The sequence below is a fragment of the Leptopilina boulardi genome, unplaced genomic scaffold (genome assembly GCF_019393585.1).
Source record: "Leptopilina boulardi isolate dan_hultmark-lab unplaced genomic scaffold, ZJU_Lbou_2.1 LbouV2_229, whole genome shotgun sequence".
Taxonomy (NCBI): Eukaryota; Metazoa; Arthropoda; class Insecta; order Hymenoptera; family Figitidae; genus Leptopilina; species Leptopilina boulardi.
The window spans coordinates 348712-371793 of NW_026137784.1; the positions used below are offsets into that span (position 1 = coordinate 348712).

A 23082-nucleotide genomic window follows, 5' to 3' on the forward strand; every position below is an offset into this window, starting at 1 on the left:
TAACTAATTCAATTTAAAATTTTGTTTAAAAACATAATTATTTATATATATATATTGAATATTTTATTTACTTTTTAAGATTTGCTATTTTATCATTTGTCTAGGGACTTTTTTCTTAACTTCCGGTTACCGATGGGCGGTAAAAATTCAAAAGAGGGTTCCTATTGTTGCCACGTGATGTTATAGCACTATAATCGTGAAATTGTTGTAAGATTCACATGTTTTATTTATTAATTAATTTATTATTTTCTCTTAATAAATATTATTATTGTGACAAGTGATTGTAAAAATAGAGACAATGGAATAAATATTTGTCACTCAACTTTGATGGAAAATTGTAAAATAATTGAATAAATGGTAATTAACATTTTCTAACCTTAAATTTTTCCAAAGTATTTTATTTTTGTTTTTAATTATTCAATTTGGTAAATACAAAATTTTTACTTAATTTTTAAATTTAGGCAGACATTAACATCTTTTAATAATAGAAAAATTTTCATATTGTAATTTTTATAGAAACATTAAAAAATATTTTACGACTGGACTGGAAATTTAAAATAACAATATGAATCGGGTAATAAAAGGTAAAATATGAACAGTTTTTTAAAAAATATTTTGGTTTTTACTGAAACTATTTTAACTTTAATATATATAATTTTAGTTATTTTATTTTTGATTAAATTTAAAATTAAATAAGATAGTTTTTGTTTTTTTTGTAATATATTAATTATAATTATTAATAAAATAGATGAGAGCTGTATACCGAAAGAAGCGTTACTAGTTAAAGTACCAAGTATAATAAATCCGTATTATATGCGAATGTATGAAGTCGATAACCATGCATTCAAAGCGAATGCAATTCGTAAAAAATTGGAAATCTACGCTAAGAAGAATCTCAATTTTCAAAAAGAAGTCAAAGAAATGTTAAACTTAAACGATGTATGTTTATTTTTAATTTATTTATTAATTATTTTAATTTATTTTCATTTTATTATAGTTACTAATAATAAATTAATTTTTTTTTCCATTTAGTCCTTAATTGTAATGAGCAGTCCCGATAATGATATTCCAGCATGGTATTGTAGAGGAATTTTAGGACATATGACTGATGATCAAATGAAATTTAATGTTTTTCTACCTGATTATGGAATTTCTTCTATTTTGACGCCAAGTGATTTTCGTAAAGTACCAGAAGATGCTATTCCCGATAAATATTTGTCAGAAACAATTGCATTAAATAATATTCTTCCAGCATCTGTTGCCAAAAATAATAAATCAAAAGTAAAAACTATCGTAACGTAAGTTTTTTTCAGTATGAATAATTTCGTTAATAATAATAATAATAATACTAATAATTTTATTTTTTTTAGTATTGTTGAAGAATGGACAGAATCAGCTATTGGTTTCACAAAAGAATTAGTAGGTGCTTCAAATAGAATTTATTTTCATCCTACCGGTCACGATGAAAATGAAAAATTATTTGGCGAATTATATTTAGATATTGAAGATGAAATAATAATACTTAGCAAAGCTTTAACTTACAGTTTCTTCGCTGTTAAGTTAAATAAATGTAAATAGTCCTTATTTAATTTCTATTATAATATTCTTAGTTTTTTTTGTTTATTGGGAAAAATTTATTTTACTTTTCAGCTCTTTTGAATGTTATGTATAGTCCAGATTCATTTAAAAATGGTGAAGTAAAAAGAATTAATGGTAGCATATTAATTGATCAATGTTATTTGGATGACGAACCTCATGAATTAGCATTAAAAGTAAAGGAAAAAAATTCCGATGATTCGAGCGCAAGTAACGAAACAGGAACTGAAGGCGAAAAGTAATGTTGTAAATAATTTTTTAAACATTTGAAAAAATATTTTTAATAATATATTTTATTTTTTATATTAGATTTAGTAGTCAGGATTGTAATATTGTTGCAATTGATGGAAGACAAAAGAATATGTTTAAAAAACACGATCAAGAGATATTTGTTCGAAGTAAATTTGCTTGTAAATGTTTAGAAAATATTGTAGACGCACGATTTCCTGAAAAAATTCATAAAGTAAATAAATTTCTTTTAAAAAATTGTGATAAATATAAATAAATTTTGTTTTTAATTCACTAATATTAATTTAAGGTTCTTGAAAATCAACATATTAATCGACCAATGAAAATTGAATCGTATATGTGGCCAGCTATTGCAAAAGGTCTTGATGTTATTGCAATAAGTTCTTCACGCGCTGGAAAAACTTTTGGCTATTTATTGCCAATTGCTAGTTATTTGGCTACAAATAAAGTATGTCATTTTTTGTTATTATTTTTTTTTTCTAATTTGAATTTAATTATTTTTATTTTATTTTTCAGCTCGCTACAGGAACAAAACCAACTACATTAGTTCTTTGTTCATCGTCATCAAATGTTGATACAATTGCTAACCTTTTTCAAGAATTTTTACAAGATTATCCACACATTAAAGTTGTTTCTGCATTAAATGGAAAACCAGAAAATACCCTAATGGTATTTATAATATAAAATATATTTTCATCAGATTTTTTTTCTTTTTAAATTAAACGTTTTACTAATTTTAGGCACATATACTTAATGGATGTCAAGTACTCGTATCAACAGTGCCATTTTTGACTAGATTTCTCCGGAAATATGGAAAAAATGATGTTCTTAATTTAGACTTGAGTCGACTTCGACATATAATTCTTGATGGCGGTGATGTTATGTTAGACAAATACATGGAATCGGTAAAATTTAATTTGAAAAAAAAATTCTTTATTAAAAATCATATTTTATTATAGGATTCTTTTTAAATTAATAAATTAAATTTTAGATGATGGAAATATTTATAAAACATGAAGTAATACGTGAGAAACATGATTTACGAGATAATGATTTATCGCTACAAATGATTGCTGTTGGAGAACAATGGACAAAAGGTTTAAGTTATTTTATGGATAAATTTACTGTCTATCCATTTGTATGCATTGGATCATATTTGGAAGCTGCTGCATTTAATCGTGTACAAGTTAAACTCTTTATACTTCGTATGGAGGATAAACATGCAAAAATTTTAGAGACAATAAACAAATTATTGGATTCAAACACTGAGAAGACAATGATTATTTGTACTAGTGTAATAGAGGCAAAAAATTTAAATGAATTTCTACGAGTAAATGAAAAAAAAACTCTTCTCGCTCACAGTGAAATGCTTTTTAACGCTGTTCATGGTATGTAAATTAATTTCTTAGTAAAACATAAAATTTTTTATTATTTTAATTGAATAAAAATTCATTTTTTTTTTATACAGATATCAAGCATGAATGGGATAATAGTGTTTCTGGAGTTTATCCAATTCTTATTTGCACAGACGATATTCTTTCGGATTTAAATATAAAAGATGCAAAATGTTTGATACATCATTCTATCAATTCAACTAAAAAAACAAGATTTTATTATAGATTTTCAACATTAAGAGCCCATTGGCAGAGGGTAATTTTTTAATTTTAATTCATCTCTAAAATTTAAAAATTACAATCATTTTGCTATATAATTATTTTTAAATTGACAATTTCTCTACAGACTGACGTGAGATGTAAAGTTTTTATCATGGTGGATTTCAGTAATAATAAACAATTCAATGGTTTATTGGATATTATGAAAAGACTTCACGCTTCTTTACCAGCAGAATGGATTAAATCAGCTAAAGTAAGTTTATTTATTTTAAATATTATAAATATTTAATTTTACTAATATAATGAAATTAAACTTTTCTTTTTTTTCAGATTATTGCATTAAATTTGGATAAAGAAAAAAGGGCTTATCCAATTTGTGACAATATAAAAGCAATGGGTTTTTGTCCAAAAAATCCAAATTGCTCCTATAGACATTGCATTCTTAGTCCTGAAGATGATCCAAAAATTGATGTACAAATGTAAATTTTTTCTAGTTAAATAATTTCCTAAAAAAAAAATTTCGCATTCAATTAATTTTCACATTAATATTTCTATACTAATTGCTTTTAATTCTTTTTTTTTCATTTTAGAGGAGATAAGGTGGAATTAATGGTGACATATATACATAATGCATCGCATTTCTCTGCGAGATTGGTAAAATGCTACAAAACAGATCAAAAAGAGCCAATCACTTATCCTTCAGATGTTAAACTTTCAATTGAAATACAAAATTTCTTCTCCAATGTCGAAAATAGGTATTTTATTATTAATTTAATTCTGTTAATAATACAGAAGAAATTAAAAATTTACATTATTTTATTTCAGAAAGGGACTTAAAATTATAAATGTTGGAGATATTTGCGCTATGGAAGATACTATCGATAATTATTTGAGAGTAAAAGTTTTAAGTGTTGTAGCAAGAAATGAATTCGATGAACCTTCAGAGGTTATTGTGAAATTTATTGATTATCATTCTGATTTTATAACAGTCAAGGTAAACATAAAAATTTTTAATTCAATTTAAGTTTTTTAGACATTTTTAAAATAATAAATTTAAAAAAAAAAATTACAGACAAGTAAATTATTGGACATACCAAAAAGGCTTGGACAATGGCAAACACACAATTTTGATGTTTATTTAAATAATTTAGAAGCGTACGACAAAGAATATGAATGGGATAAATGTGCAGATAAGGCTGCTGCTAATTGGTTTGAGGATTTCTACACATCAAAATGCCATGTGATTGCAAGGGTAAAATTAAATATATAGATTTTATTTCACAACAATTTGTATTATTTTAATTTATTGAATTAAATTTCATTTTTTTTCTAATTATAATAAATTTCTCAGGTAAATCTTCATCTTGAAAATACTTTTTGGGTGAGCACATTGGAAATGAGAACGAAAATTTCTGGATTTCCTGAATTTACTGTATCATCGTTACGTAATTATTTGATAGAAAAAAATCATGCCATTGAAAATAAAGAACATTTACCACAATTATATCAACTTTGTAAAAGCGGTGGACTAGAATTGAAAGATTTAAAAATTGATGAAGATTTTAATGAACATGAACAAGTGGATTAAATTTTTTTTATCATAAAAGAAAAAAGAAGACCGAGGTTTTTATTTTTATATTTTAAAAAATGACTCTCAATCCACGTAAAAGTATTTTTTTTATTTTTATAATTATAATTAAATTTTTGTTCTATATTCATGAATTATTATGTAATTAATCAACAAAGTGATAAAAATATATTTTGCAATAGCAAAGAATTTATAAATTTTTCACAAAATGAAAAATAAACGTTTTTTAAAGAAAAAAAAAATGTTATTTAATAATATTCCCACTATTAATTGAAATGTTAATTTATTTTTAAGAATTATTAATTTAATTTTAAAAAAGTGCGCGGTAAAAATTTTTTAGTCACCCTTAAATGAATATTTGTGATTCGCCCCTGATGTGGTAGTGTATTAAAAATACGAGATAAAAAAAATGTGCGAAAGTAGTGGGAAGAAAATACATATATTTACAACCCGGAATGACAGTTTCAATTAGCTAAATTAATTTAACTTTGTTAATTTCAAATTAATCAACGAAATTAATCTATAAAAGAATATTGAAAAAATATTGATATCAAAATCATTTACATCAAAACATTGGACCTGCTGTCTAGAATTGTCATTGTAGACATAAATATATATATATATAATTTTGTTTCTTTTTTAAAACATTGTTAAAATGGATATGTCTCGAGAAATTATTAATCTGATATTGGCAACTACATAAAAAAAAAACATATTTTTATCAAGACTATATATGTTGCACAAAAAAGGGTCAATTCATGTAATTTTTATATCCAATAAGGTTAGTATTCAGAATATGATAATTTATTCAATATAATAATTTATTTAATTTTTAGAAAACAATTAAAGCTGCCAAAAGTTTGATGAAATGGATTCAATACCAAGTATTGATAATAGAAAAAAACACAGAGTCATTGATTTACTTCGTCGTAGGGAAATACAAGTAAGAATTATTCTTTTTTTTTTTGGCCGATATAATTGTATTTATATTGTAAATTTAATTTGTTTTTAATTGAATTGATAATTTATCACTTGTTTATTTTAAAAGAATTATTTTCATTGATATGGAAATGTTTTTTAATTCTTTTAAAGGAATCGGATGCATCTTTTGTATCACAAAAATTACACGTGACTAATAATTTTGTATCACGTTTGGGATTGGAAGCAGAGTTAAAAGGTCACGATGGTTGTGTCAATTGTTTAGAATGGAACGAGACTGGACAGTCAGTATAAATAATTTTCTATATTTTTTTAATTCTATTTTTTAAAAAAAAAAGAAAAGTATATTTTAATTTTTATATGTTAATTTAGAAATTATTATTCTAGGATTTTAGCATCGGCATCAGATGATATGCACATTATTTTATGGGATCCATTTCGTTATGAAAAAAAATTGGCATTAAATACAGGTCATAATGGAAATATTTTTTCCGTCAAGGTATAAATTTTTATTAAAATTGAAATTTCAAAATGAAAATGAAATTAATGAAAATTAAATTTTCAGTTTATGCCAAAGTCAAATGATTCAGTTCTTGTGTCGGGTGCTGGCGATAGTAAAATACGTGTTCACGATATTACATTAGCTGATACAATATTGGCATGTAATTGTCATACGGGACGTGTAAAACGTATTGCAACCGCTCCAAATATTCCTTATTTATTTTGGAGTGCCGCCGAAGATGGAATTATTATGCAGTTCGATATGCGTGCACCACACACATGTAAATCTCATGATGAAAAAAATGTTCTTGTCAATCTTGTAAATCATATGGATTGTCATATAGAAGCTAAATGTATTGCTGTGAATCATAGAAGACCAGAATTAATTGCCGTTGGAGCAAATGATCCATTTATTAGAATGTACGATCGAAGAATGATAAAACTCGCTGTTGTAAGTTTTAAATAATTTCAGTTAATTATAAATTTAAAAAAAAAATTGTAATTACAACAAAATATAATTAATAGAGACCAATAATTGATTTGCCTCAATCTCCATTCGATTGGATTAATCCACAACGTAGGCGAGATCAATATGGAGATGAGGGTGTTGATCTAACAACTGTGCCTCTTGGATGTGTACAATATTTTATTGCAGGTTATTATAGTTTTCTTCTTTTTTTTCTTTCTTCTTTATATATTTATTTTACGATTATTATTTTTTAGGTCATTTAAAATCACGACAAAGAGAACATGTTCGCAGTTTATCAACAACATATTTAACATTCAGTAATGATGGAAATGAACTTTTGGTAAATATGGGTGGCGAACAAATTTATCTTTTTGATATTAATGAACGAAAGAAAGCTCGGACTTTTATGACGCAATTAAGACAAAATTATTGTTCCGGTAAGTTCGAATTTAATTTTTTTTTTTTTTGGCAAAAAAAATAATTTAGTTTTAAAAAACAAGTTTTCTTTTTTAGAATCAAATGATCGTGATGTGGATAATGTGGATAATTCCGGCGATGAACAGGATTCAATTTTAATAAACGTCTCTAATTTACCAGCTGAAATTGAGGAACTGAAAAAACAAGTAAGTTTCTTTTTTTTAAATTTGTAGATACAAAATTTATATATTAAAATTTTTTTTCCAGGGAAATGAAAATTTCAAAACGGAAAAATATACGTTAGCAATTAATTTATATAATATGGCAATAAGTTTATGTCCTAAGGCATCAGAACTTTATAATAACAGAGCAGCTGCTTATATGAAGAGAAATTGGTAAGTTTGATTTTACAAAAAAGAAAAGAAAATTTTTTTTAATTATTTCTAAAATTCTAGGGGCGGTGATAAATATGCAGCACTACGAGATTGTCAAATGACTTTACGTTTAGATTCAGAAAATGTAAAAGCACATTTTAGGTACTAAAATATTTTTTAAATATTTTCTAATTTTTCTGTAATTATTCAAAATTAATTGCGATTTTTCTTTTAGATTGGCCCGTTGTTTAAATGATTTACATAAGTCTTCAGACGCTTCTCTAGTTATTGAGAAATTTTTGAAAAAATTCCCCGAATATTGCCATCATCAATCTTTGAAAGCTTTGAAAAAAGATATTAAAGAAGCCTTGAATTCCAGTAGGTTGAAAAAATTTTTTTTGCTTCTTCCCTTTCTTTAAATAGAATAATTTATAATTTTTTTTTTTTATTCATAGCGCGAGAATCATTTCCATCACCTCCTGAAGTATCACCTTCTGAAAAACAATGGAGACGTGACGCAAAAGATTATAAACAAAGATTTTGTGGACATTGTAATACCACAACTGATATAAAAGAAGCTAATTTCTTTGGAAAGTAAGTTATTTTGTAAATATATTTTTATTTTCATTTTTCAATTAATATAATTAAATTTTATCACAAAAAAAAAAGCAATGGACAGTATATTGTGGCTGGATCGGATGATGGATCATTTTTTGTATGGGATCGAATCACGACAAATATTGTACGCATTCTTCGTGGTGATGAGCGAATTGTAAATTGTCTTCAACCACATCCATCCGTATGTTTATTGGCAACAAGTGGTATTGAATCTGATATAAGATTATGGAGCCCCTTACCCGAGGTAATAAAATAATAATTTTTAATAATAGAAATTGATTATTAAAAAAAAAAAATTTGTTTTCAACAGGATGGAAAGAAAAATGAGAGGGAAATTCTAAATTTAGATGATGCCGCATCTGCAAATCAAGTACGAATGAATAGTGATCCTTTAGATTTAGTATTAAGAAATATGGGTTATCGAGTTCTTGGACAAAATCCTGATGAAAGTGGCGAGGATCCAAGGGAAGTGCATTTCACACGAACTCTAGATTGTAGACCAAGTTAGATTTCGTTTGGTCAATGTACATTATAAGAATTTTCAGAAAAAAAAAACCTCGTAAAAATATTGTAAGTTTATTGAATTATAATTTTTCTTTTTTTAAGTTAATCATTTTGGTTTTTTTTTCTTTTTCATTGTTTTCTATTTCGTATTTTGAGATGATGTCGACGGTATTAATTCCCATAATTGTTGCATAGTAGTATTTTCTTTTAATTCCTCTACCATTAAACCAACATAATTATTGTATACGGGAATACGATTACTTTCCTCACCATCATTGAAATAAACACCAAGGACATTTGAAATTTCGTCCTCGGCGATTTCTTCTATTTCGGAAAATTCATTGAGATCTATTTTACGTTCTACAGGCGCCTGCAAAAAAAAAAAATTGTCATTTCTCGAAAACTGAAGAAATTAAAAAAAAACATACATTATGTTCAGGTGTATATTCAACTCCAAATATTGGAGATTTATTGTACGTTGCAAGAAGTGCTTTAATTTCCTTGTGAATCAAATGAAGTTTCTCTATGGGATCTATTCGAAAACCTAAAACATAGCCGCCACTTCCCTCATTGCTGACAATCACTAGAGTTGGTCCAAATTTCGATGTTCTTATATTTACCTAAAGGTAAGTGAATGAAATATTATCTAATTAATTAATTAAAATAATTAATAATTTACTTACAGTTGAAAATACTAAATATGGTAAAGAAACATTAAATTGTTGATTCATGTCAGCAAACCAAACAATTCTCACATTAGTTACAATGAATATTCCCACATTTCCCTATAATAATATTTTTTCATTAAAAAAAAAAAAATTAATAATTTTTTTCTGTTTTTAATTTTTTACCTGTTCTGTTGATAAATTCCAAACGCCATTTAAAGTTGAATGAATATTCTCTTGCGGTAAAATAGTAAGACGTTTATCGTGAATAATTGCACCTCTCAATTTAATTTCCCTGTATAATTTCGATGATATGTACGATCTATAAACACCTAATACCGATGTATAATGACGATTATTCTTTGGATCTAAATTTATAAATAAAAATTCATATCTACAACTTCGAAACGATGATAAAATATACAGGGCTTGTGTGTTACTGCTAAACACCTAAAAAAAACAATTATTTAAACAAAAATAATTTAATTGAACAAACAAACAAAAATAATAATTAATAAAATTGAATTACATACTCGAGCAACAGCTCTTGTGGTTACTGATACAAACGTATTATATCCAATACCTAAACAAATTTTAAGTAAATTATCATTAAACAAACAATTAATTTTTAAATAAATATTACTGACTTAAATTAATACGAGGATAACCCGATGAATGCCAAATAATTCTCAAATTTGTAATTAATAATCTTCCACGATCGCCGGCATTCCCTTTATTGTCCTCAATATTCTCCAATTTATCAATAATCACTTCTCCTAATCGCATTTCTAATTGCCTTTAAAAAAAAAATGTATTTTATTATCAAAAAGATATATTTTTGTTTTTTATTGGCTGTTTTCGGCACTTTCTGCAAATAGCTTCCAGAAGTCATCAGTGGTGCTCAATTTAAATTGTGAAATTTATTTTTGGCTGTTTGTTTTCATTCGCTAGATATTATTTATCTATAGAAATAAATTTCACAATTTAAATTGAGCACCACTGATGACTTCTGGAAGCTATTTGCAGAAAGTGCCGAAAACAGCCAATAATTCTATAAAAAAAATATATAAAATTAAAAATAATTACGAAAAGGAAATGTCGAATCTAACTTCGTTGTTTTGCCACATTTTTAGAAATTCAAAACAATACTGATGGTTCTTCTGTGACAAGTTTTCATAATCAATATTCGTTGCTATAACAACTAATAACAAACAAATACGCAAAAGCTTATCTCTTAATAAACTTTTGTTTATATAAATTCTAACCTCAAATCTTAAAAATATGTTTTTTTTCTATAAAAATAATTTATATATAAATGTGTTTATATATAAATTACTATCAATAAATGAAAGAATCATATTAAAGTATACTTAAATAAAGTCAAAAATAAAAAACAATAACATAACCATATTTTTTAGTGAGGCGCCTGCCGCAGTCTGTCAATTCAGCCCGCGAAATGAAACATTTCTCTCTTTTTTTCTATTATTATTGACTAAAAATAAACTAATAGTATGTTTTATCAATTTAGACGTGTTTTAAAATATCCATTAAATTCTATTGGTAAGTAATAAAAGGATTTACTTAATAATTTAATCAATTTTCGACTTTTCTTTTTAATTTTTAGGTTAACTTTTTCAAAATAATAAATATTTTACTTTAATTTTTTAATCGTTTCATTTTCTATTTTATATTATCAAATTAAATAATAATTAAATTAATTTTTATATAAATGCAATGGAATATTAATTGTTAATTTTCTTGTGAAAATATTTGAGGTTAACTTTTTTAAAACATTTGTTTTTTGTTTTATTTTTATTTAATTGATAATAAAAAAAAATTCATTTTTAATAATACTAATTAAATTATTCCAAAGTAAATGAATTATTTTCATTAGGATCACATTTATCGAAATATTCGACAAAAGTAGTGGAAAATACATCATCAATATGCGATCAACAAAGAATAATACAAACAAGTTTTGGTCAACCAACATATCAAACTCATCCTCATTTAATAAAAAAAGGCGAAATAATACCAGGTATTCAATTAGAAGAATTTAAAACAAGACGTAGTAAATTAATGGAACAAATTTTATTAAATGACAAATTAACACATATTGTTATAATACCATCATCAACGACATTATATATGACTGAAAAAATACCATATGTTTATCGACAAAATTCTGATTTTCTTTATTTCACCGGTTGTCAAGAACCCGATAGTTGTTTAATTATCACTGGTAATTGTGATAATTTCACATCAACATTATTCATGAGAAATAAAGATCCAAAATCAGAATTATGGAATGGTACACGTACTGGAGTCGATGCTGCTGTATCATTATTTGGTGTTGATGATGCACTTCCAGTTGATGATTTTGAAAAATTTCTCACATCATTTATAAATGAAAATCGAAATAATTTAATTTGGTACAATACCGAGGATATTGTACAACCTGAATTAGATGAGAAATTAAGAAGATCATTAAAAATTATTGATAATAAATTATTTCATTGTCCAAAAACAATGTTTCATCAATTACGATTAATTAAATCAAAAGCTGAAATTAATTTAATGCAAAAAAGTTGTGATATTGCATCGTTGGCAATATCAAAGGCGATAAATTTATCAAAACCCGGTATTAGTGAACATGAATTATTTGCAATTGTTGATTATGAATCGCGAATGAATGGAGCGGAATTTTTAGCATATCCACCAGTTGTTGCAGGTGGTAAAAATGCCTGTACAATTCATTATATAACAAATAATCAAATAGTCAAGGATGGTGATATGATTTTAATGGATGCGGGTTAGTTCATTTTTTTTTAATTTTTCCACTTTTATAAAAATAATTTTCATTTTCTTTTTTTGTATTCAGGTTGTGAATATCATGGTTATTCGTCGGATATCACAAGAACTTGGCCAGTTAATGGAACATTTTCACCACAACAAAGAATATTATATGAAATTATTCTTGAAACGCAAAAAGAAATGATATTAAAATTAAATAATATGCCAAGTTTAGAGAAATTATTTCGTGAAATGTGTTTATTTTTAGGTAAACGTTTACAGGAGATTGGTCTTGTTCCTAAAAATTTTGGTGGCGATAAATTAATTGCCGCTGGTTATACATATTGTCCACATCATGTTAGTCATTATTTAGGAATGGATGTTCACGATACGGCGAAAATATCGCGAAATATTAAAGTTCAACCGGGAATGATTGTCACTGTTGAACCAGGTAAGAAAAATTTATTTGAAAAAATACAAAAAAAGAAAGAGAAGAAAAAAAAAAAGAATATTAAATTTACAGGCATTTATGTAAGTCCAAAAAATCAATTCGCTCTTCCGGAATTTTATAATTTGGGAATTCGTATCGAAGACGATGTATTAATACAAGAAGAAGGTACTTTAGTTTTGACACGAAATTGTCCAAAAGAAATCAAGGAAATAGAGAATTTTGCAAAACAAAATCAATCAATGTAAGTATATTAAATTTTGTATTAAAAAAAAAAGAAGAGTTTATGTAAATAAATATTGTGAAAATTGTTTTTTTAAAAAAAGTTTATTGCTTCTAAAAATAAAAATCGTAATTTTAAATAAATCAAATTTTTTTTTATTCAAAAACTTCTCGAAACGGAAATAGATGAATATTATAAACTTGTAGCCAATAGAGACTAATTAAAATTACTAACAGTAAAACATAGACAAAAACTGCTATCATAAACATTTAAAATTTTGTTCAAGTTTCATTCAAAAACAGGTTGCATAAGGAATATATCTATTTTATAGACATGTGAAAATGTATAGAGGAGAAGCAACAAAAAAAGAAGAATTGTATAAATTGATAACGCGATGAAAAACATTTAATAGAAATATTTTTTTTTCAAAATAAACACAATTTTTACCTTTTTTTTAAATGTATTGAAAAGAACATTTTTGTTTTGTTTAAAAAAAAAAGACAATTTACAATGTCATTTTTCTCATTTTCACATCTGCTTGTTTCAATGTAATGAAATTCGTCAATTTTTTCACTCTCAATCGTGACCAAACCAAATGATCATTCAGTGCATGAATTTGTGCCGCTGCAAGTGCAGCGCTCTCAGGATAAACAACAGTTGTGCAACCGAGGCCTAAATAAAAAAAAAAATATGAAATTCAAAAATACATATTTACAATCGATTATTATTTTTTTTTATAAAGAAAATTCGTGAAATTAAAAATAGTACCTGAGGGAACTTTGAGTGATGACCAAATATCGTGAGCAATATCTTGAACTTGAACAGGTGGACAATTAATGACGGGAAGTGTTGAATTACCAGAGAGAACTGGACCAAGTCCGTTGCTTCGGCCCGCTACTGCAATCAACACCACCTACAGAAAAGGAAAAAAGAAAAGAAAAGAAAAAAAAAATTAATTGATAAGGTTACAAACTGAATAACAATGACGTCATTGTTTTTGTACTATCAGCGCTAAAAGAAGAAGCAAATGTCAACACAGGTCAATTCTTTTGATATTGATACCTTTTCGCCATTGCCTTCATATTCAGCGAGAATTCGCAATGTTTCCTCCGTTTCTTTATGAGCACTGCTCACTCGCAATTGTACACGTAATCCCAATGCTTGCGCATAGTTTGCTATTTTTTTACAATGCTCCTCATCCGACGGTGAACCCATTAAAATAACAATCAATGCACTTGGCGGTGGTACCAAATAATCCAATTGATCAGCTACCCATTTAAAATTACGTTTCACTGTATCTAAATCTTCTTGTGTCACTGTTGCAAGATTTCTGTAAACCTTAAATTTTTACTTCAAATTAATTAATTTTGCATTTGAAATTTGCATTATTATAAAATTAAATAATACCTGCTTATCTTTCATAAGTCTTTTATCGCCAGACGGCCACAATCTCCATGAATCGCTGTCAATAATATCGGCAACAAGAATTTCTCCATTACAATCAATTCCAAATTCAATTTTCATGTCAATTAATGCACAATCTCTTGTTGACCAGGCTTTTTCTAAAATTTCAAATACAGCCAATGTTGTTGCATTCATAATATCATATTCATCCTTTCCAATAACAATGCCATTTAATTTAAAATTTGCCGACACAACTTGTTGCTCCGACCATTGTGGATCGTGATTCGCATCATCTTTATAAAATGTCTCTTGTAAAGGTGGACAAAATCTAAAACCCTCCGGAACACCTGAATAATATTTTTTCACAAATTAAAATTAATTTATCCGATCATACATTTTTTTTTCTATATTCATTTTTAATTTAAATATTTTTATATATTTTTTGATTATTTCTTTAGAAAACTGTAATTATTTTTTTTTTTACCTGGATTTCTCTTGAGAAAACTTCCAGTTGCCAAACGTCTTGTGACCCATTCAATAGGTACCATTTCACATTTTTTGGCAATAAATGCCGTTTCATTGGCAACTTTAACAAATGCAGTTTTAAGACCAGCTTGATTTAAAAGTTGAAAAACTTTTGCTGTCGTTGCATTACTAATCGCAGCTTTTCCCTCTAATTCATGGGCTTTAACACCATCACCGGCTGTTATTCTATCTTTACTTTGAAGAAAACAAAGAGTATTGTCTTCTGGGAGTTCAAAGACTTTTTTCGTCTTTCCCTCGATTATCAATTTTCCAAGTTTATACACTGAAAAAAAAAGAAATCAAATTTAAATTTTTTTAAAAAATATTTCTACTTTTTCTTATTATTTTTTTTTTTATTCTATAATTATTATATTTACTTATATATTTTTCGAAAATGTAATTATTATAAGATAAATTTATATTTAAAAAAAAAACTAATTTTCTAAAGATTAATAGTATAACTAGAGGAAAAAAAAATTTATCGAAAAAAACGAATTTAGCTATACATTATGATAAGAATATGAATATCATAAAAAAAAATACTCATTAATATTCTGGTATAATCAAATATTTGAATGCTAAAAGAATTTTTTCGACATTCATTTTGAATTGATATTTTAATTTTTTTTTTTTTTTTAGAGAAAAAATACTTTTGGAGTAGTAAAATTAAAAAAAATATATATAGTTCTTACCTGCCATCTTCACCCTCTAATGTGCCTCGTGCAAATGCCGGTTAGCTAGAATCAACTCTCGTTAATAATTCCCCACTTCCTCTCTTTAAAACTGATTTTCTTATCTTTTTAAAACACGCAACATAAATCTAAAGCAAAAAGTGTCCAAAGATAAATAAAATCTTCGTAACAAATAAGAAATAAATAAATATGTCGAAATTTACAAAAACGAGAAAAAAATAAATAAATAATAAAATAAATAATATTGTGTAATAGAAACTAGAATCTGGACAAATAGACAAAAATTTGGCAAAAAAAAAAACTAGAAAAACGTGTTTCACTTTCCCTTGACCTTGAAATCCCCCCCTATTTATAAAAATTCTGAACGTGACTATAATAAATTGTAAAATCTTCAAATTTTTTTTTTTCATTAAACTTTACGATTAGATCAAAACTCCCAGAGATAAAAAAAAAAAAATTCTCAAATTTTATTGGTGGGATTTGTTTTCTGGATCCAAATATATTAAGTGGGAAAAATTAAAATTATTGAATTTTAAAAATTTTTAGAAAATTTTCATAGTTTTTTTTTTTTCTTATAGAAGAAAAAAAATGTCTCGACATTGTATTTTTTCATAACTCTCGTAATTCGACAGCAAAGAAAAAGAAAAGGAGAAAATAAAGAGAAGATTATAATATAAAATTCTGAAATTGCCCTTCCATTCAAAAGCGTCATTCGATTGGTTGGATTATTCATTCAATCTTGAGAACTCAAGTCAGTAATATTACGCATCGTTCTTCAGAGCAAGAGAGAAATATAGTTTTAGTGATTCTATAATACGTTGCCGACAACGAACTCGAAACACGTGGTGAGTACACTGAAAATGAAAACAAAAAGAAAATTATTATTTTTTTTTGAAACAATTTATTTTAAATTAATAAATGAAGGGTAGAATGACAAAAGGGGTCAAGCGCCAATTCACTGTTTTTACAGGAAGTAAAAAAAACATTTTTAAAAATTTTGCAGGTCATTTAAAAAAAAACTGAGAAAACCGTTTCGATATATTAGTATGTTTTAATAAATAAACAACAATTTGTTGAAATATACCTACATATTAACGATAAAATTAAAAAAAAACTGTGGTTCCTTGAGGTTATATCAACTGCGCACATTTTCTTTAACCATTAATTATAAAAAAAATATACAGTTTAAAGAAAAACTGGAAAATTAGTTTCTTTCTATGGAATCGACGAAATGAATAGAAAAAAAAATTCCTTTAAAAAATTGTTTGTTTTCAAGAAAATTACGAATTAATTGCTTGCTTTGGAATTGAGCAATACTTTCATCTTTAAATTCAATTGTTCACTTAGTATAACCATAAAAATATTTAAAAATTAATAACAAAATGATTTTAAAATTGTTTAAAATTGAAAATACATTATTATTATTATTAATTTTATTAATTAAAATATTATTAAAATAAAATTAAAATAAAATATTAAAATAAAACCTAAAAAAATAATATTTTTTTTTTATTTTGATAATATTATTGACTCATCACTTTCTTTTGTTTTTCAATCAGGTTGCAATAAAGTAAATTTGAGGCTATTTTATTAATTTAATTTTTATTAAAAACTGATTTAAATACGCAATAAAAAAGGAAATCCTTCTACAGAAATGTGTAAATGAATTTTCTTGATTTTTTTATGCAAAAACCTCATTTTCGATAAATTGGCGCTTGACCCCTTTTGTCATTCTACCCTTCAAATATAATTTCGCATTTCTTTTTTTTTAAAAATAAAATTAATAATAATGATAAACTTCATCTTTAATTAAATTTCTAGACATGAAAGTTGAAAAAATTATTTTCGGAGTAGATTATAAATTGTCGTTGATATATATGTCAAAAGAGTCTTTCATTTTTAATAATTGGTCTAATTGGGTCTGCTAAAAAAAAAATTCCATCTCTGATTACATTTATTATTTTAAATTGTATCAATAAATTTTAATTGAATATTTCGTGACAAAAAAAATTCTTTCACTATATTTTCTTTTTAAAAAGTTAAATATATATTTTTTCAACTTGCACTCTAGTTTTCATTTTTTTCATTTTTTATAATTGTCTATTTTTTTTCTTTTGTAATTATTTATATTTTACAGTAAATGACTAATTAAAAAAATTAATTGATAAAATTGGATCCTTAAAAAGGCATGAATTAATAAAATAATAAATTAATTTTTATATTTTATTAAATTATTCAATAGTTTCAACTAAAGTTGTATTAGAAATTTAAGTTGAATAATTTAATAAATTATTCTGTTATTCATAATAATAATCATATTAAAATGATTTCTTTCAGATTTATTTTCCCGTTTATCTACTTCAATTCAGCAAAACTATAGTTTGATTATAAAAACTAGAAATATGATATATTTTATAATATTATAACTCATAATTTCTGATTTAAATTAAAATTTTGTTTAGCAAATTAAAAAGTTCTAAGAAAGAACATACAAAATATTTTAAAAAATAATTTACAATTTAATTTTTTTTTTTAATTTTTTCTCTTTTTTTTGTGAAAAAAATCACTGCTTAATTTAGATATACTATTGTTTTTAATTTTATCAAAGATAAGATCAGGAAACAAATATTTACGTCACTATCGATTGATATTGTTTAATTTTATATTATTCAAATTGGTTATTTGTTTGCAAATTCAGTCTTGCATAATATAAATATATATTTAATATGAGACAAACAAAAAAAAAAAAAGAAGTTTTTTAAGAGTAAACAAAATTCTTTATATGCTAATTTATAGGCCCTATCAATGACGAAACTGATTGCAAAATATAAACCGAGGGAATCCTGAACTAGAATTCATATATACAATAAATAAACAATTTCTTTAATCAATCATTAATGTCAATAGTTCATAGGAACATAACTGATAATATTTATTGAAATTGTCTCTTGGGGGTCTTTCAATAAATATATATTACAATTCAATTTTTACATTAATATATTTATTTTTATTTAATTTATATTATTTTTGATAAAATCTCCCCCAAATGACAATTTTTTATACCTCTTTTTTTTACAAGTTTTTCATTAATAATTTTTAATAAAAATATTCTATGAAAAAAAAAAAATAATAGTGAATAATTTCATTATAACGAAAAATTAAACAATTTTTGATAAAAAAAAAAAATTAACTTTAAATCTTTGGACAAAAAAAAATATTTGCTTCTCTTTAAGTTTTTTTTTTATCTTTGGCGATGCAATTAATAAATTATCTCCTATTATCTGCAATTCTGGCTAAAAATATATTGTATCTAAGATTCGACTCAATTTCATGCTTATCCCATATGTTCTTTGACCTTATTAAATTTCATCATTTTACAGATTCACATCAGTGTATTTTTTTCTCTACATTTTATATAAATTTTTTTTTATCTATTTGTTTTTAACGCTTATTGGAAAAGTTTTTCGTAAAAAAAAAGGAATATTTTCTCATTAAAAAAATTAAGAATAATTTTTTTTTTTTTACAGATCAATTTAATAATGTCTAGCGATAATAAAATACAAAGCTGTTCGGATGGAATTTCGAGATTGATGATTGATGATACTGTTAAAATAGTGAGACAAAGACGAAGTAAAGGTGAAACACGAGGGCAACGAGGAACAGGATTAACGCACGAATGTGGAGTTTTTGGATGTATTGCCGCTGGTGATTGGCCATCAACTATTGATGTTGGTCAAGTTATTTGTCTCGGTAAGATTTTTCTTTTATCGAAAAAATCGAGATTGATCTAAAAATACAATTTTTTTTTTTTTGAAAAAAGAATGAGAAATTTTTTTTTGTCAATTTTCAGGTTTGGTGGCACTACAGCACAGAGGACAAGAAAGTGCAGGAATTGTAACAAGCGAGGGTGTTTGTGCAAAATCATTTCACGTTCATAAAGGAATGGGAATGATAAATAATATTTTCAACGATGATAGTATGAAAAAATTGCGCGGCAATTTGGGAATTGGTCATACAAGATACAGTACAAGTGCAGCTAGCGAAGAAGTAAATTGCCAACCATTTGTTGTTCATACAGCACATGGTGCATTGGCGGTTGCACACAATGGTGAACTCGTTAATACTGAATCATTGAGAAAAATGGTGAGGGAAAATTATAAATTTTTTTTTTTTTCTAAAATCTTGAAATAAAAAATTTGAAAAAATTTAAATAGGTTCTTGGCCGAGGTGTTGGACTCTCAACACATTCAGATTCTGAATTAATAACACAAGCATTGTGTTTAAATCCACCTGAGGGTGAATTAAATGGACCCGATTGGCCAGCAAGAATTAAACATTTAATGCAATTGGCACCACTCTCTTATTCACTTGTTATAATGCAAAGAGATAAAATTTATGGTGTACGCGATCCCTATGGAAATCGACCACTTTGTTTGGGAAAAATTGTACCCGTTGGAAATTTGGGTGAGAAAAAAAAAAATTTTTTGCAAAAAAGAAAATTAAAAAATTTTAAATTCTTTTCTTTGAATAATTAGGAAACGATTCCGATGAGGAAAATGATGCTGAAGGTTGGGTTATATCATCAGAATCGTGTGGTTTTCTCAGTATCGGTGCAAGATACGTTCGAGAAGTATTTCCAGGTGAAATTGTTGAATTAACACGAGAAGGTATCAAGACAATTGATATTGTCGATAGGCCAAACAAAAAACCGCAAGCATTTTGCATTTTTGAATATGTTTATTTTGCCCGAAGTGATAGTATTTTCGAAGGTAATTTTTTTTTTTATGGAAAAATTATTAATTTTGTTAGAAGAAAATTTTTGTTAAAAAAATTTCCATTTTCAGGACAAATGGTCTATTCAGTTCGAATGCAATGCGGAAGAGTTTTGGCTTTAGAATCGCCAGTGGAAGCTGATATTGTTAGTTCTGTTCCTGAATCAGGAACAGCCGCAGCACACGGTTATGCAAGACAGGTGAGTAATTTTTTTTTTTTTTTATGAAAAGTAAATTTTTATTATCGATAAAAAACAAAAATCTTGTCTACTTTTTTGCAGTCACAAATTCCTTTTGCCGAGGTACTTTGTAAAAATCGTTACGTTGGCAGAACATTTATTCAGCCAAGTACACGATTAAGAAAATTGGGTGTGGCAAAAAAATTTGGCGCCCTATCGGAAAATGTCAAAGGGAAAAAATTAATTTTAATCGATGACTCAATTGTACGTGGCAATACAATTGGACCAATTATTAAATTACTCAAAGACGCTGGCGCCAAGGAAGTAAGATAATTTTTTTTAAGTTTTTTAAAAATTCAATTTTTTTTTAAATTCATTAAAAATATTTTCTTTTAGGTTCATATAAGAATTGCTTCGCCACCTTTAAAATATCCCTGCTATATGGGAATAAATATTCCAACGAGGGAGGAATTAATAGCTAATAAATTGGACAGTGTAAAATTAGCGAAACACGTTGGCGCTGATAGTTTAACGTACCTTTCAGTCGAGGGTCTCGTTGAAGCTGTCAGACACGGGATGGATAATCGTGAAAGCAGTTATATTGGTCATTGTACTGCTTGTTTAACTGGCGAATATCCCGATGAATTACCAGGCGATTTGGGTTGGTGAGAATAATAACAAAAAAAAAAAAGGCACAGGAATTCTTCGATTGTCCATCAAAATTCCTAATTAGAAAAGAAAAAAATTCATTACGTAATAGTCTTTATAATGAAAAAAAAAATGTAATTAGTACTTTTTCTTTTACTATATTGAGAATTAATAATTTTTAAAAAAATCCGATATTTTTAATTAAACTTTTTTTTTAAGTAAAACAATTTTTAAAAGCAGGATAAAAATATTTTTTTTTTTCGTAAATTATTGTACTTACAGAACTGTAAATTGATATAGGAATATTTTTTTAAGGAATCAGCTCATCATCTTTAATTTTTTTTTTTTTTTTTTATTTAAAAATAAAATTAAGTAAATTTTTTTTTTCTGAAGTTTTCCTTTTTTATATAATTAATTCCTCTTCGCTTTCCTCATCATTTGTGATTCCACTCATTTTTCTCAATTGTTCAGAAATTTCCTTCATTTTTGCTTCGCGTTTCTCCTTTTTTTGTAATTTTTTATCATTTACTATGAATTCCTTTTTAATTGCCCGTTGATTAATTTGAATTTCATCAGTTATAAATTCTCCATCTTCAATTTCGGATTCGGGTGGAAAATTTTCATAAATATTTTCATTATCCAAAATATCATCATCATTTGATGTTTCAGTTTGTAAATCTGTTGATTTTTTTTTTAACAAACTTTTGGAATTATTTTTTCTCCTCATATTTTTTATAATTTTAACAACACCTTTATTTTTAATTTTATTTTTAATTGGATTAATTATTGGTTTAAAATCACGCGATGTCGATGGTTGTGGTTCATCTTCATGATAATCGTCTTGCGCTGAATTTTTAACAAAACGTTCAAATTCATTTATTTCTTGATTAGAATCGGAAATATTTTCGTCTTCCTCTTCAATTAATCTATCATCACCATCTAATACTTCATCGGGTTCAATTTCCTCCTCTTCTTCTTCATCGTTATTATTTTGCGGTACCGTAAACATAAATGGATTGTCTTCGTCTGAATCGGAAATTGGATCAATACCTTGTGCTCTTTTTTCCCTACGAACACGTTGTTTTTCAATATATGCATTTAATACATCGATTCTTTCATCTCGTGTATTTGTCCAAAATTCAAGTGCTGAAATTTAACAAAAAAAATGTCAATAATAATCCAACTGGAAAAAGTAAATATAAATGATTATTCACCTTCTTCTTGATACTTTGGAGGAACTCCAGCTTCTATTATTGTCTCTATATTTGGTAATGATTCATTGTGTATTGAATTGCCCAAAACTTCTGTTCTTGGCGCAATAAATACTCTTTGCATTTTAAGTAGTTTTCTACTTTTTGTCAAATAATTTAAAGTTGGTGCAACTTCAAAAACAGGATCGTCAACAGTGGCATTGTTATCTTTATTGAAAAACATATAAGTACCGACAGCATCTTCGTAAGTTCCTTCGAAAAACTGAGAAAAAAAAAGATAAAGAAAAAATTGTATTCAATTGCAAAAAAAAAAAGGTGTAAAGGAAAACTTACTTTTCCATTAATTTGTATTATCGGTGTTTCAGTGTCAATTCCAAGTATATCAAGTTTAAGCCTCTCAGTACCGAACATGGTATTTTCAACACAATTTGGAAATTCAACATAAACTAAAACTTCCTCTTCATCTTCCTGCAATTCTTCTTCATCAAAATCTTCATTAGCTTCAAACATTTTTTTTTCTCAACAATAATTGTCTCTCACAAAATAATTAATAAAAAAATATTAATACTTTTTAATAATCAAAACATAATATAACCTAACCTAAAAACACTTCTGTCAAAAAACACGTGACTTGTGGCGCTAAATTTCAAACAA

At 25.9% G+C, this 23082-nt stretch overlaps 7 protein-coding genes across 9 annotated transcripts; 4 read left to right on the forward strand and 3 right to left on the reverse strand.

Moving 5' to 3' along the window:
- The first annotated feature begins 175 nt into the window (after positions 1-175).
- On the forward strand, positions 176-5288 carry LOC127279986 (putative ATP-dependent RNA helicase TDRD12). Its single transcript, XM_051302654.1, has 18 exons — positions 176-357; positions 517-584; positions 749-939; positions 1033-1298; positions 1371-1570; positions 1651-1834; positions 1906-2059; positions 2135-2293; positions 2362-2514; positions 2586-2750; positions 2837-3233; positions 3314-3495; positions 3586-3711; positions 3789-3937; positions 4049-4213; positions 4284-4452; positions 4531-4710; positions 4810-5288. Exons 2-18 carry the CDS (start codon positions 566-568, stop codon positions 5044-5046), a joined length of 3096 nt encoding a protein of 1031 aa, XP_051158611.1. The 5' UTR covers positions 176-357; positions 517-565; the 3' UTR covers positions 5047-5288.
- A 135-nt stretch (positions 5289-5423) lies between these two features.
- On the forward strand, positions 5424-8974 carry LOC127280063 (WD and tetratricopeptide repeats protein 1). Its single transcript, XM_051302817.1, has 14 exons — positions 5424-5827; positions 5883-5989; positions 6139-6269; positions 6373-6484; positions 6551-6937; positions 7012-7141; positions 7210-7392; positions 7469-7578; positions 7640-7767; positions 7828-7908; positions 7982-8124; positions 8202-8340; positions 8416-8608; positions 8675-8974. Exons 2-14 carry the CDS (start codon positions 5915-5917, stop codon positions 8870-8872), a joined length of 2010 nt encoding a protein of 669 aa, XP_051158774.1. The 5' UTR covers positions 5424-5827; positions 5883-5914; the 3' UTR covers positions 8873-8974.
- LOC127280072 (Bardet-Biedl syndrome 5 protein homolog) lies at positions 8925-10805 on the reverse strand. Of its 2 annotated transcripts, XM_051302833.1 has the most exons (7): positions 10620-10805; positions 10181-10329; positions 10067-10116; positions 9720-9983; positions 9552-9653; positions 9297-9488; positions 8925-9238 (listed from the first exon to the last, which is right to left on the reverse strand). In XM_051302833.1, exons 1-7 carry the CDS (start codon positions 10658-10660, stop codon positions 9008-9010), a joined length of 1029 nt encoding a protein of 342 aa, XP_051158790.1. In that variant the 5' UTR covers positions 10661-10805; the 3' UTR covers positions 8925-9007. The 2 variants fall into 2 exon arrangements, with proteins under 2 accessions (XP_051158790.1, XP_051158791.1); XM_051302834.1 differs by lacking the exon at positions 9552-9653 and having other exon boundaries at positions 10620-10763.
- A 139-nt stretch (positions 10806-10944) lies between these two features.
- LOC127280067 (xaa-Pro aminopeptidase 3-like) lies at positions 10945-16394 on the forward strand. 2 transcript variants are annotated; one of them, XM_051302823.1, is made up of 5 exons: positions 10945-11093; positions 11428-12345; positions 12415-12777; positions 12850-13018; positions 16251-16394. In XM_051302823.1, exons 1-5 carry the CDS (start codon positions 11045-11047, stop codon positions 16288-16290), a joined length of 1539 nt encoding a protein of 512 aa, XP_051158780.1. In that variant the 5' UTR covers positions 10945-11044; the 3' UTR covers positions 16291-16394. The 2 variants fall into 2 exon arrangements, with proteins under 2 accessions (XP_051158780.1, XP_051158781.1); XM_051302824.1 differs by having other exon boundaries at positions 16197-16326.
- On the reverse strand, positions 13398-15777 carry LOC127280069 (bifunctional phosphoribosylaminoimidazole carboxylase/phosphoribosylaminoimidazole succinocarboxamide synthetase). The gene is made up of 6 exons (XM_051302828.1): positions 15619-15777; positions 14886-15209; positions 14405-14748; positions 14060-14335; positions 13766-13910; positions 13398-13669 (listed from the first exon to the last, which is right to left on the reverse strand). The coding sequence occupies exons 1-6, from the start codon at positions 15623-15625 to the stop codon at positions 13503-13505; spliced, it is 1263 nt and encodes a 420-aa protein (XP_051158785.1). The 5' UTR covers positions 15626-15777; the 3' UTR covers positions 13398-13502.
- On the forward strand, positions 16319-21386 carry LOC127280065 (amidophosphoribosyltransferase-like). Its single transcript, XM_051302822.1, has 8 exons — positions 16319-16463; positions 19146-19368; positions 19469-19761; positions 19833-20082; positions 20154-20387; positions 20463-20590; positions 20672-20893; positions 20966-21386. The coding sequence occupies exons 2-8, from the start codon at positions 19158-19160 to the stop codon at positions 21236-21238; spliced, it is 1611 nt and encodes a 536-aa protein (XP_051158779.1). The 5' UTR covers positions 16319-16463; positions 19146-19157; the 3' UTR covers positions 21239-21386.
- A 162-nt stretch (positions 21387-21548) lies between these two features.
- On the reverse strand, positions 21549-23067 carry LOC127280070 (general transcription factor 3C polypeptide 6). Its single transcript, XM_051302829.1, has 3 exons — positions 22762-23067; positions 22432-22690; positions 21549-22363 (listed from the first exon to the last, which is right to left on the reverse strand). The coding sequence occupies exons 1-3, from the start codon at positions 22936-22938 to the stop codon at positions 21621-21623; spliced, it is 1179 nt and encodes a 392-aa protein (XP_051158786.1). The 5' UTR covers positions 22939-23067; the 3' UTR covers positions 21549-21620.
- Between the last annotated feature and the right edge of the window lie 15 nt (positions 23068-23082).

Coding starts and splice junctions, on each gene's coding strand:
- LOC127280067 (XM_051302823.1), top strand. CDS start 11,045: ATGTTTTATCAATTTAGACGTGTTTTAAAATATCCATTAAATTCTATT. Junction 12,346..12,414: donor TATGATTTTAATGGATGCGG/GTTAGTTCATTT, acceptor TTTTGTATTCAG/GTTGTGAATATCATGGTTAT. Junction 13,019..16,250: donor GCAAAACAAAATCAATCAAT/GTAAGTATATTA, acceptor GTAATTCGACAG/CAAAGAAAAAGAAAAGGAGA.
- LOC127280072 (XM_051302833.1), bottom strand. CDS start 10,660: ATGTGGCAAAACAACGAAGTTAGATTCGACATTTCCTTTTC. Junction 10,330..10,619: donor AGATTCGACATTTCCTTTTC/GTAATTATTTTT, acceptor TTTTTTTTAAAG/GCAATTAGAAATGCGATTAG. Junction 10,117..10,180: donor TTATCCTCGTATTAATTTAA/GTCAGTAATATT, acceptor AAATTTGTTTAG/GTATTGGATATAATACGTTT.
- LOC127279986 (XM_051302654.1), top strand. Junction 940..1,032: donor AAATGTTAAACTTAAACGAT/GTATGTTTATTT, acceptor TTTTCCATTTAG/TCCTTAATTGTAATGAGCAG. Junction 2,751..2,836: donor TAGACAAATACATGGAATCG/GTAAAATTTAAT, acceptor ATTAAATTTTAG/ATGATGGAAATATTTATAAA.
- LOC127280065 (XM_051302822.1), top strand. CDS start 19,158: ATGTCTAGCGATAATAAAATACAAAGCTGTTCGGATGGAATTTCGAGA. Junction 19,369..19,468: donor TGGTCAAGTTATTTGTCTCG/GTAAGATTTTTC, acceptor GTCAATTTTCAG/GTTTGGTGGCACTACAGCAC. Junction 20,388..20,462: donor AAGTGATAGTATTTTCGAAG/GTAATTTTTTTT, acceptor TTCCATTTTCAG/GACAAATGGTCTATTCAGTT.
- LOC127280070 (XM_051302829.1), bottom strand. CDS start 22,938: ATGTTTGAAGCTAATGAAGATTTTGATGAAGAAGAATTGCAGGAAGAT. Junction 22,691..22,761: donor TAATACAAATTAATGGAAAA/GTAAGTTTTCCT, acceptor TTTTTTTCTCAG/TTTTTCGAAGGAACTTACGA. Junction 22,364..22,431: donor TCCAAAGTATCAAGAAGAAG/GTGAATAATCAT, acceptor GTTAAATTTCAG/CACTTGAATTTTGGACAAAT.
- LOC127280069 (XM_051302828.1), bottom strand. Junction 14,336..14,404: donor GACTTATGAAAGATAAGCAG/GTATTATTTAAT, acceptor TAAAAATTTAAG/GTTTACAGAAATCTTGCAAC. Junction 13,911..14,059: donor ATGAAGGCAATGGCGAAAAG/GTATCAATATCA, acceptor CCTTTTCTGTAG/GTGGTGTTGATTGCAGTAGC.
- LOC127280063 (XM_051302817.1), top strand. CDS start 5,915: ATGGATTCAATACCAAGTATTGATAATAGAAAAAAACACAGAGTCATT. Junction 6,270..6,372: donor GAATGGAACGAGACTGGACA/GTCAGTATAAAT, acceptor TTATTATTCTAG/GATTTTAGCATCGGCATCAG. Junction 7,142..7,209: donor TGTACAATATTTTATTGCAG/GTTATTATAGTT, acceptor ATTATTTTTTAG/GTCATTTAAAATCACGACAA.